Source organism: Cygnus olor, chromosome 1, assembly GCF_009769625.2.
Source record: "Cygnus olor isolate bCygOlo1 chromosome 1, bCygOlo1.pri.v2, whole genome shotgun sequence".
NCBI classification, from domain to species: Eukaryota; Metazoa; Chordata; class Aves; order Anseriformes; family Anatidae; genus Cygnus; species Cygnus olor.
The window spans coordinates 56033258-56045989 of NC_049169.1; the positions used below are offsets into that span (position 1 = coordinate 56033258).

Sequence of the window (12732 nt, forward strand, 5' to 3'; positions counted from 1 at the left end):
TTGCATGAGCTGTCTGAGGGGGATTGCTCTTTTCTCCATCCACGGCCTCGTGCTCTTTTTCCTTTCTTTGCCGCTCCGAAAGTGGTGCTCGTTTACGCGTTACTTGACTTTCTGCCTGTGTGTATCCCCTAGTTCTTGCTTCCCTTCTGCTGTTTGTCGTAGGACTTCGTTTTAGGGCTGCAGGCACCATGTCAGCAGCAGAGGTTTGTGTGAGAGGAGTCCTGGCCAGGCCCTTTTCCAGGAGAATCTCCCCCGGAGATTGAAGGATGGATCTGCAGCTCGCTTGCCCTGATGTAAGGACATGTTTGTTTGATGTGGGCCTACGGATTGTGTCTGTAACTGTTATGATACCCAGGGATTTAACTGCTGGTTGAGAAGGGCTTATTCTTAAGGGCTTAAAAATCAATGGGGCCTGTCAGAGCCCAGTGAGGTTTTTTTTTTTTTTTTTTTCCTCTTAAATGTGCTTTTTTTTCTCTTTACCACCTCTCCTGAGCACTTTCGGACGCCTTGGAGTAGAAGCAAACTTGCAGGGCGGCCTTGGGATGGCAGAAGCTGCGTTTGCTGTTGCCTAGGCAGGATGGCAATGTAAAAGGGAACCTGATACAGCAGTGCCATTTCCTTAAGTCCCTGTCCTAGAAATAAACTCGCTGCTCCCCAGTGCCTTTCTTCTGCAGGTGACTAGGTAACGAATCCCAGGTACCTGGGAACCGAGAAATGAGGATGCCAGAATTCACGCTGTCATACTCAGATGAAAAAGCCATGTAAATGTAAAAATACCGTTCCGTTGCTATTTTAAGAGCTATTAATTTGTGGAGTATCCAGACTAGTGCAAAGGGTTGTAGTGAGCTACCAAAAATACTGTCAGCTGGAGGTTGAGAAGGATGGGGAGCCCTTAATACCAGTAATGTCTTTCCCTGCAAGTTACTCAGTTATGATGGCTCCGTTGCATTTAATTAGTATTGACCAGCCTTTTACTATAAAATGAACGCCAGTGCAAAGGGGAGTGGGGGTGAGAGGGGATTTAATTATTTATTTTAAGACCTGGGTCAGGTCTTTTTGACCTTCTTGCTGTATTCAGGTAAAATGCTTGACCCGTTTGCCTCCTAGCTGCAAAATCCCAGGATTCACTAAAGCGTATCCCTCCGAGGAGTCACGAGGAAGTGGTCAATTTGCCTCAGTATGGTTTCAAATGTGATTTGAAAGGATGTAGTCAGGTACTCTCCCTATTTGACGTGTTCCCTGGAATCTGAGTAGAGAAATGTTAGTTTTCCTACCAAATTCTGGTTTGCTCCGGCAGAGCCATGTATGATCCCGTGCTGTGCAGGATGGTTTTTGTGGGGCTGCTCGAGGTGGGTGTGCTGTGACCAGCAGAGGCTGGAGATGCGTAGGCTGCTGTTGTAGGGTTCACAGAAGCTAGAGCAATTAATGCTCAATTGAAAGCTTTTTCAAAAATAACAGTAAAAAAAAAAAAAAGTGTGCTTTGCATATGGGAAAGAAAACAGGACAAATGCTGGGCCTGTTCAACGGTGTGATTTGTTTGAAATATCCGACTGATTTATTTATATGGCTTTGCAATACTGTCCATCGATACAATTCAGCAACGTTATTCATGAACTGAACCGAGAGTATCAAGATGCTAATGCACTTCAGTTCTGGGGCACTTCCATGTTTTAAGTTGGGAAGGAAACCTCTTCTTGTTCTCTGTATTTCTATGATAGTCTTTAATCACACGATTGCCTGCTATTTTTTTTTTTCCACAAAAAAAGGAAAGAAAAACCAGACAGCCCTCTTTCCATCCCCATCGACTCCGGTCCATGTGGCACCACGATGACCTCTGCAAGTATCGGTAGCAGGGCTGGCCATCCCCGCTGCATCCCACAGACCTCTGCCACTCGCGCTGAGTGTGTAATTAGCTGTCGTTTTCTGTGCAGACCAGCTCGATCTGTGTTTGCCAGTTGGTTTTATATATTTGCTGACAGCAGACGAGTGGTGACTTTTTGCAACGTTAGGTTCAGTTTTAGGTTTTGGGAGTGTACGCTAATGGGCACGCTTTCCCTTCTCTTCCGTCCCCGCCTGACCTCTCCCATCCACCCAGCGTGGATGGCTGAGGTGAGACGGATCTTCTCCTCCTCATGATGTCCAGTCAGTAGTTTGTTCCATCCGAGTCCTTGTCTGTGTTGTCCCTGTCTCCTTTCCTTTGCATTAGCATGACATCCTAGTTTGGCATGCTACTTCTTTGCCTTGACAGCTTCAGTTCTTTCTCACCTGACTGTAAGGTCTGCTTATTCTTCCTCTGCTCTCCTCTTCCTCTTCACTGCAGTCTCCTTGTCGTATGCTTTAACTTTCCCACCTGCCTTTTTCTGCTCCTATTGCAGTCAAACTTGTCCGATTTATCCCTTTCTCCCCCAGTAACCTTGTCCTCTTGGCTTTCAGGCTCCTTGTCCCAATTTACTTTCCCTCTACTACACCTACGGGTTGGTTTCTTGGTTATTTTACTTTCTGCCTTTGCGATGGGTAACTGCTGTGCCCTGTTACTGTATCCCTACAAAGGGGATAGCTGAAAGTACAGGACGTGTGTCGTCCTCCTGCTGTTATCTCCAGACGTGGATCTGGCATGGCCTGTGTCTCCTGTGAAGCTGTGGATGAGCCCTGAACTAGAACAAGAAATCACAGATAATGGGACGTGAGTGGCACTGCCAGCAGTCCTCAAGAGTGTCTCTGTTTCCTGGCACAGTCAGCTATGTCTGAACCATTTCTGGCGGAGGTCTCGGGTGACCTGCCTTAAAAACACTCGTGGTGCCACTGCCTGCCTTGACCATCCAAGTCCTTTGCTTTCTGTGCATTACTAAGTCTTTCCTAATGCTTAATGTAAGACTCGTTGTCCCTCTTTGTTCTTTCCATGATAAACAAGAAGAACAGATTTGTTCTTCCTTTTGAGACTGTTTTTACATAGAGGAATTTTTTATTGTTTCTAGCCTTTTTTGGACCATCAAATATAGCTTTGCTGGCAAATTTACTTAATAAAATGCAGTTTTCCATAGTTTTGTTATAACATTGGTCAGATTTTGGTAGCTTTTCAGTATTATTGCTCAGTGCAGATCCCTGAAATGAAGATTTTTCTGCGAAATATGAAGCCCTAGTAGGGTTTTCAAGTAAGCTTGTTCTTTTTTTTCCCACCCAATCATAAGACAGAATATTCTCCCTACTTCTTTCTCAGGTTGGATTGATGTGGCTGAAATTAACAACAGCAACGAAAATTACCAACTGCCAAATAAAATGCAGATAGCACGAATAAAAGAGTTTGGATGTTTTTTCAGGATGGTAAACGACTGAAAACAGGGTCTTACAGTGGGAAGTATCAGCCAGCCTTAATAATAGGTGGCACTACTGGCCCTGCCTGTAATGGAGACTCTCTCCCCGAGCAGTCAGGCTCTAAATACCTAAGTGGAATTGCACTCTAAGTAGCCTGTAATCTGAGGGTGCAAGGAGACACCAAAAACGTCCGAGTAATTGCGAGGGTAATCATCTAGCTGCCTCTGAAGACTGCCCTCGGGGTGGGAGGCTTGAGGACGGTTAAAACCCTCTGAACTGTCCTCCCAGTTATCCTGCTTAAAATTCATGGGCTCTGCAGTTGTGGTCCTGGGGAGTGCAGGGTTTCTGCGTGCTTTATAAGTCCTGGTCTCACCGAGCTATCTGGCTCGGAGGGCATATTTGACTTTCACATAATCGCTTCTGATTAATCAAGATTTAGATAATCAGAGGTTGACCTATACGGCCTACAGACCGTCGTTCACCTCTTGGGGTCTTACCGAGGCCCCTTGTGCGGAGGCTTCCTTCTCCCTCCAGTCCTCAGAGCAAAATCTGCTTTAAATTCCTTAAAAAGACAGATGTAAAAACGCCCCAGAGAGGAGGTCTGATTTCTTGGATGGTGTTAGTCCTCCTTTGTCACATGTACCCTCGACGGATAGAGAAACCCTTCATTTAATTTGTTGTTCTTTGTAGCTTTTCTTATTTTTTGCTGCTGTTCAGTGTGGCACAGAAAGGAAGGTTATCAAAACTCAACGATTATGCAAAGGGCTTTGGAATATTAGGGAGCAGGAGTAAGAAAGGCTTTTGTTTTCCAGCCTGTGTCCCTTCCAGCTTTGTGAAACGTCATTTAGATAAATAGGGCAGCAGGGGAAAGGACTTGAGAATTTCAATAGGCAGAGTTTTAAATCTGTGTTATCCTGCAAAGGATCCTTCCAGCCTGAATCGGGAGGCAGAGGAGAAAAGAGCAGGGCAATTTGGTGGAATTAGTGAATTAGCCAATTTGTTAACTGTTGGTTGGACTGTAAGGCATTGTGGTGTGTTAGCTTTGTGCTCAAATATTTAACGCGCGTTAGTTTGCTTTAACTTCGTCCTTGCTTTCCTTTGTGTGCATGAAGGAACTGTTAAATTTGGTTACAATATTAGTATGCTAAACCATTCCCTGATCAGCCCCTGACCTCGTTGCAGGATGAAGCTGTTTCAAAGCGTCACAAAAGGGAGGAAAAGTACTTCTAGGAATCCCTCTTACGTTTGGTTTTGAGGATTGTGTTTTGGTGGTGGGGCTGGCTTAGTTTAGACCTGCACGATGGAGCCCGTCTGAGTTAAAGGGCATGGTGTGGAGAGAACTGGGAGCGATGAAGGCTGTGACTGGAGGCTCTGGTGGGACCTCGGGAGACTTCTGTGCTCCAGGTGCCCTTCACTGGGACCTGGGTAAGAGATTGTGAACAACAAGTGTATGGTAAAAGTGATGAAGAGGTGTTTTAAGAGTAACGCGTGCTTGGTGCTGCGTTCAGCGTTGGGTCCCATCTTCGGGAATTCAGGAAAAAAAAAAAGCAATTTCAGGATTAGCTCAAGTTGACATTAAACTTTGCTGAAAGTGGCGCTGTCCATGCTCCCTGCAGCCCATTCCCATGTGGTGGTGCTGCTCCTGGGCTGCTCAGCTAACAGACTTTGTAGTTCGGTTGTGGTAGGGTTAGTTCTCAGCTAGATCGCTGCTCTTGTGGTACGATACTGGGGGGACTGGCCGACCCTCTTGGTGGCAGAAAGAACTTTGGTCATCCGAAGCCAGCTGTGAACCCGTATCCTAAGAGGTAATTTTTGGGAGGGTCTCTTAAGTCTTCAAAGCTGTTGTTGGTTAAAATACTGTGAGGGGTGTGAGAATGCGTTTATCTGGTAACGTGAACCTCAGAAAGGTAGGAAAAAAATTACTGCTGAGATCTTGGTGCTCCGTCAGAAAGCGGGACTTCGGTGCGCTTTGTCTTGTTCAATGAGACGAATCTAAATAAAGCAGGTTAAATCAGATTAAGGGTCCCTGAGCTGTGTTTTTCATTAGTTCTGAACTCGTAGCTTCAGGCAGCCTGGTGGCAACTTCGGCCAAAATGGAAAGGCTCCTGAAATCAGCCCCTCTGTGCGGAGGTAGCAGAGGCGGTGACGTTGCCGTCCCTCTTGGCTTGCGGCTCAAACGTGATTTCTTAGGACTTTTTTTTTTTTTTTTTTTGCTGTTAGCAATGCTCTTAATTAGTTCTGACAACGAGCCGCGGGAGTTGCAGCGAGCGTGGTGCAGAGGTAAGGAGAAAGCTGCGCCGGAGGCTGCGGGCTCCAGCTCGCCTGGGAAGGTCCGTGCCGGCCCCGTTCCCTCTCTGTCGGCCCGAAGCCTCCCCGCCTGGCGTGGAACCGCACGGCCAGTAATGCATCTCCCAGCCGGTCCTCCGCTGAAAGCAGAAGTATCCAGAAGGCCAGAGGGTTGGTAGGAAACTCTGAGCTAGTTGGTATGTCACACGGAAGGGAAGAGGAACAGCTAGAGCCGAGTAATAGGAATTTCTTAATATTTTGGGGGAGCATAAAGGGAGATAAACCATATTGGGGAGAGCGTTTGCAGAGGACCGTAGTGTTTTCAAAATCCTACTAGGGCTCTAGGTTAGCTGTGAGGCTCGGTGCGTTGCCATACAATTTTTCTGAGATGCTCTCTGGCGTAAATCTCAGCAAAAAGAAGTTGGTGGGGGGAAAGACCCGCGTTAGATTGACGTGCAGAGCTGTGCTGAGCCTCCTGGGCTCGTATTCGGGTACGGTCTGTTCAGCGGATCTTCCGTGGGTCTGTTGAGCGCCTGGCTAGCCCTGGAAGATCTCAGCATTGCCTACCCTGTCGCTTCCAGCAAAGCAGGGCAGCTCGGGTGAGATAAAGTTAAAACCAAGCGCTGAGGGCTTGCGCTGAAGAAACTGCAGGATGTTTCTCAAGCTTGGCAGCGATGAAGTACGGCTGTGGGCCGTGCTGGTGCATCTGGGGGATGACTGTGTGGAGCCCATCCAGCAAGCAGAGACGTCTTTTTTTGAAGGAACACGCTCGTGAGACAGATCAACTGCCCGTCTCTATTGCGTGCAGTGCTTTCAGACCAACGAGAAGCAATCCAAGTTCTTTATGTCCTTGTTGCTTTGTCTCAAAACTTCTCCATCTTCAAAGAAACAATTCAAACCAGTGTATTTCTTGCTTTCAGCTAATTGTGCTGCTTCTAAAGCAAAGAGGATCGACATCTTGACCACTTGTGCTTCAGGATCTCCTTCCTCCCTGTCCTCAGTCAGTGTTATGCGTTTCACGCGTCGCGTCTCTTAAAGGTGGTGGTTGCACCTCTGAAAATTGGAAAAACTGGCAGAGGCAGATGAAATCTTGTGGTGTTTTAGGTCAGCTGTCAGTGATAGTAACCCGATCTGTGGCAAATCCCTCCCTCCCTCTCCCCAGGGTGCCTGCTCTGCCATTTGCGTGCCATTAGGGCTGATATGATCCAAATTAACTTCTTCATCTGTTTACATTTATTTTCTGAGTCATGAGAGGTCTGCGGGAGCCACGAGATTAAATGTTGTTTTCCTTCCTAACACTTTTCCTTTTGTATTCTAACGAACTTTATCTTTCCTTTTCTTGCCTGGGATCAGATGCCTTTTTTTTTCCACATTAGTGTGCTGGTGGGTATAGGGCCCATCATGGGAATAATCGGCAGCTGCACTGTCAGCAGAGGAGCACTCATTATTTTGATGTCTGCTGCAAAATGGTGGCTCCTGCTCTAAATTACTTGGTGAGGTAATTGCTTGTCTTCCAGTATATTTTGCTTGCGCTGTGCAGGAGGTCTCTTAATAGGATAGAAAAAGCACAAGGTGGTTTTTTGGGGCCAGGCTGAGTCTGACTTCTGAGCGGATCCTTCTTTAGCTTCAGCGATGTGAAGGACAGTTGTGGTGGTTGGGAGCGGGGATGGAAAATCCCGGCACTCGCTGCTTGCAGAGCAGCAGGATTGGTGTCGCTGTCTGAACTAGGCTGCTGTGATTGCTATTTTATATTTTTAATATAAACTGTGTCTTTTTGGTGGTGCTGCTGCTGGTCTTCCAGGAGGGACGGAGGGAGGCAGCGAGCGATTGATCTCACCGTTTGTAAGGCAGCTCCTCTTCCTTGAAATACTATCCAGAGAGAGGTTTTGCCGTTTGACAGCTCAATACTTCACTTTGGAGCCAATTCCTGCTGTAGAGCAGGGGGATGAGAGAGACGCTGAATAATACGAACCTGGCTGTCCCGAGCAGGCCGTGCAGTGGTTGGGTGCTGCCTTGGTCAAGGGGAAAGAACCACGTGAAACAGCGTGAGCTCCGGCTTGCAGTAGGAAGCTTGTTCCTGGTATCTATCAAGGCCCTTTCTTTGTGTAGGTAAGACCCAACCATCCCCTTCCAAGGCCTGAAAGGGGTGGCAGTGAGGCTGCAGGGGAATGCAGCAGTTAAACCCAAGACTGCACATCTACAGACGGCGCTGAGCAGTCGCATAACCTTGCACATACCCTGCTGATGGGGCTGAACTCTGGTGCCCAGCTTGTCCTGGGCCAGAGTCCAGATTTGAGGAGTTTCTGCTCCTTGTGCCATCTGTAGGCATCTTCCTGAGCACGTGACGTGGAAGATGGTGGTTTAGTTGCTATCATCTTTTAACGTCTGGGCACCAGGGATGGCAGAGATGTTCTTCTTTTCTTGTCACTGGAAAGGAGAGGGCTTGGTGCAGGTCAGCTGCGGCAGCCCAGCGCCTCTCTCACTTAGGGGAACCCTTTAGCTTCTCCTTGTGAGGGTGTCTTCTTCACAGAATCACAGAATGGTTTGGGTTGGAAAGGACCTTAAATACCATCTGGTTCCAACCCCCTGCCATGGGCAGGACACCTTCCACCAGCTCACGTTGTCCAAGGCCCCATCCAGCCTGGCCTTGAACACCGCCAGGGATGGGGCACCCACGGCTTCTCTGGGCAGCCTGTGCCAGTGTTCTTGGCTTCCCTCTGTGCAGGGCAGGCTTAGCTGGGTTTTCTGAAGGCTTCCCTGCCTTGTGTGACCAGTGAATGTTTTATGTCCTTTGAGTCTGGTGAGGTAAGTGGTGGAGGCTGGCACGAGAGTCCAGTTTTGAGCATGGCCGTGGATTTTATGGCCTTGTAAGTATGATCTTGAACAAGTGCCTTAAGGGAGCTTGATTTCCTTCAAAATCCACTGCAAAATTTTTGTTCCTCCCTCAAGTTTTTTTTAAAAGTTCCTTTATAGGTGCAATTAAGGGGAAAAAAAGAAAACCAAGCTTTTAGCACTGTGGTAGTCAAAATAGCCTCCCTTAATATGAATGGCATGCAAATGACAGCTGATTAAATGAAAGCATTTTCTGCTATGTCCCAAACCGGTTTTCTAGCCAATTTTCTCCATGCCAATGATGGCAAAGTTCTGTGCATCTGTTAGCATCCCAGGGAGAGCCAAGCAGAGCTGCTAGTGACGGAGAAGCACCAGCGTGAATGTACCGCTTAAATTAAGGAGAGGAGCTGCAGGGGAAAAAGATGGGCTTTCACGTCGTCTTGCTCGACCAGGCAGTGAGCTTTTGGGTTTGGTGGTTTTGGTTTTGTTGCTCTTTCAAGGTTTGCTATTAAGTGGCCTCATTTCTGCGGGGGCTTAAAGCAAATTCTCATCCCCTCATCACTACACTCCAAAGCCAGCGGCCCCAGAAGGGCTAAAGCACACCTCACTGGAAAGTAGAGCACCTTTTTACCTTTTTGCAGTGTTTTTGCCTGTTTGGATGGTAACTGGAGCTGTGCTCATGAATATTTGAGGTGCTCAGGTGCCTGTTGAGGGCTGGAGGGATGGGAGGTGGTCGGGGCAGGAGGGGCAGAGCAGGGAGTGGCCGTGGCCCTGCGTGTTTGTGTCTCCTCTCTTATTCTAATAGAGTTCTCATCGGGATGACTGTGCGCTGAAATATTTATTGCCCTCTTTAAATATTCATCGCTGCAAAGGCAGCACAGCCGGATGGCAGCAGCAGAGCCTCAAGGGACAGGGGCTGCAGCAGTCCTTGGCATTTCCTCTCAGTAATACGATAAATATATATACGTGGAAAAAAAAAATAATCGGGCATTCCCCCACTGCGGGATTGACAGGAGCAGCCAGGCGTGCATCTCGGTGTTTCCTCTCCGTGCCAGGGCCTCATGCTTTCTCCTCAACTCGTATGCCGGGGTGCTACTCTTGGTTGCCAGATGCTAACACTTTTTTCCAGACCCACGTCCTGGGGCAAGCGGCTTGGTTTAGCCTGGTGCCGTGAGCCCAAAAAGTGATGAGCAGGAGGGAGGCGGGCAGGAAGGCTTCAAGTCCTGCATAGCTTCTTCTCTCCTCTTTCTGGAGGTGAGAGGAGAACAACGGGGCCCGTAGGGGGGCCCAGAGGGAGAAGGGACGTGCTCGGACCTGCTCGCCTTCTGATGTGCCAGGTGACGGTCAGAGGGGTGAATATCACAGGAGCTCGTGTAGCAGCACGCTGATGGGGCTGCAGGTGCTGAAATCAGCTGCTCTTCTATCAATTTAGCTTTTCAGGTTTATCGATTCCGCTCCGGTAAAACAGAGCAGTTTAAAAGTCTGACTGCCAGTCATCAGCAAGAGTTCAATGAGAATATTTGTTACGTGGCTGCCGTTAAACTGAGGCGCGTGTTCAGTGACGGCGAGGCAGGCGAGCAGCTTGCTTCCAGGCGCTTGGAGGGAGGTGCTGGAGGCTTCAGCACCCGCGCGGATGCCGCCCAGCCCAGGGTTTGCTGCCCGAGCGGCCGTCAGACGCGCTGCTGACCTCGGGCTCCACCTGCGAGCGGTGCAGGTGGCCCGCGGAGGGGAGAAGTCTGTGCTGGTTCCCGGTTGCAGCAGGAATTCGGTAAATACACCTTAGCTGAAAGGCCTGGGGGCAAGCGGCTCTGTGAGAGGATTTAATAACAAAGGGGGAAGCCTCTCCTGAGATACCTGATATTCACGGTGTGTAAACCACTATTATGCTAGCTTACGCGGGGACGCTCTAAAAGTTAGGCACAAGCGAAGCAGGGTTGTGGCAATAGCATATGTTAAACGTCCACGTAGCCTCTTGTTCGGGGCTAAAGTTGCTTTCAGGTACGCTTTCACGTTGCGCTTAATCTAGCGCGACCGCGGGCTGCTGCGAGGAGAATGGCTGCCCTCGCCTGCCTGCCCTGGCCATATGCCGCAGCCTGGGCGCCCTGCTTGGGCAGATAGCAGGCGAGACGGCTCAGTTTGGGACCGAACAGAAGAGTATCGTTTGGATTAATTTTCTGGCTGTGGCCGTGGCATAACGAGATCTCGCAACAGCCAGGGGAGGAAGCAGAATCGCTTCTTCCGAGGCCGGTTGGTGGTTTATCGCATTAGCTGGTCCGCATAACTGCACCCATGCTCCTCAATAGCGTGTTTCTCTCAATAAGATTAGGTCATTTCGCTTATAAATGCGTCTACTGCTTGGTGTAATCTGCTTTCCTTTACGTTCATTGACTACCACCAGCTTCTCATAGCTTTCTAGAATATTGTCCATGGTATGGGCATTGTAGGCCATTATATCTCACCCTGACACCTCTCTTCTGAATTGTGTAATGTTTGCAGCGTAAAGGCACGAAGAGATGGAAAGGACCGAATCCTTCCCAGTAGCTGACTTAATGACTGTCATTTAGAAAATCAGTAAACAAAATAAAATGGTGTCTCTTACCAGAGCTGAATTCATCAGACTCAGCTCCTGGCTATTGGTTTTCTTGATGCTTTTGCTCATTTGATTAAATACTATTAGTGTCCAGTGTTCTTTTTCCTAACCATTAATGTACTTTCACAAAATAATGAGTTGGCACTTAATTTTTTTAATGATAAGCAAAATAGGTTGGGGTTTTCAAGTTTTTCGGTATACAGCCATGTTTTGTGTCTTCCCCCCCCAGTCTTGTGGTCACTTTTGTGGCTCTTTCCTGTTCTCTTTTGAGTTAATTCCCTTTTTAAAATGCATATGTGAAAGCGCGTATCTTATTTTTCGTCTGGCCAAGGCCACACGCTGAAGTGATATTGCTCTCATTTTCTTCTTGTTGGTAACATATCCAAATGATTTTATTCATGCTTTTTACCAGGCGCGTTGCTTCTCTGTGGCCCTCTATTCCTTTCCAGCATCCCTGCTTTCCAGGATACATAACGAAGGCTTTCTTGAAAATGGAAAACTCATCTTGGAACAAATGAATAACGAGATAGGAGAATGCATTACTGGAATGGAAAGTCATTGTGGGAAGAAATCTACGTTTCTAAACTGTCAAAATTCTGTTCTCGAGCATATGCCAAGTCACAGATTTCCTCCACCCCGCACCCCGAGAGCAGCTTGATTATAATATTGTTGCTTTGTTATCGAGTCCTGGCACTTGAGTCACAGATGAGTCTCGTTTGCCTTGGCTGAGGCTGCGTGCATCTGAGCCCGTCTGTTCGGCGCTGCATTGTGGCCGTACCCACGGTGAGGATGTGACAGGGCTGAGAGATTTAACTGCCTGCATTTAAAAAACAAAACAGAAAAAAAAAACAGCCAACAGCACAAAAGAGAACCTTAGGAGGAGCTCTGATGCTGTGTTTCGGTATGCTGCATCCATCTCGTCCCCCACCTTTGCTCCGTAGTCACGTCTGAAGGCACAGCTCCTCGCTCTGCTTTCTGCCAGCTCTGCAGTTCTTTCCGAGGCATTCAGAGCCTTCCCAATTGATTCCAGATGTGCTCGCCTTCCTGGCGTTTTCTCCCTCCCTCCTCCTCAGCTGGCAGCGGAGGCAGGGCTGCTTTTCTGTGTGAGGTGCTGGAATCAGTACGGGCAGGAGGGAGGGCTTATTGCTGGCCGGGGAGATCAGGGGGATCAAAGGGGCCTCCGTGAGTACAATATAAATGAAGCTGTCTGGGCTTTGAGGTTTTATTTTTCTCACTAGTTGTCCTTCATCCAGTAGCCAAGCCAGCTCAGAGCAGCACCTCTGTGCAGCTCATGCTGCTGGCAGCAGGGGAGAGGGGTGCAGGGAAGCCAGATGCCAAAAGTCATCTTCGAAATCCTTCCTAGGAGAGCACCAGATATAGAGAGAGATCTGGAGGAGTCTGTCACATACAGGTATGTCACGCAGTAAGGGCTTTGAGAAATTCCTGTGACTAAAGTAGATTTGAATCTTTCTAAGGGGCTGAATGAGCATCCGGAGGGTTTAACCCTCAGGAAAGAAGCATGAATTCCTGAGGCTGCGGGGATAACCCGCCCCACGGTGTGGCTTGGTGATGTGCTCGCAGGTACGAGGAGACAGCCCATTCACAGAGCAGGGATGAGGGATGAAGAACCGCTTCTCGGTCCAGCTCAGGTACCTGACTGGGTTTGAAGAGGCAGATGCTGTTTTTTTTTTTAGAAATACAGCGTCGCCTGG

At 48.4% G+C, this 12732-nt stretch overlaps 1 protein-coding gene across 29 annotated transcripts in view; it reads left to right on the top strand.

Annotated features, from left to right (window-relative positions):
- Positions 1–12732, top strand: part of RBFOX2 (RNA binding fox-1 homolog 2) — a 167974-nt gene that overhangs the window by 87374 nt on the left and 67868 nt on the right. For 2 of the 29 annotated variants that reach the window (XM_040544906.1, XM_040544907.1), the window contains exon 2: positions 163–293. The exons of the other annotated variants lie outside the window; for them this stretch is intronic. In XM_040544906.1, coding sequence (XP_040400840.1) covers positions 267–293 — 27 coding nt within the window. In that variant the 5' untranslated portion in view covers positions 163–266. The remainder of the gene's footprint in view (positions 1–162; positions 294–12732) is intronic. 29 annotated transcript variants of the gene reach the window in all.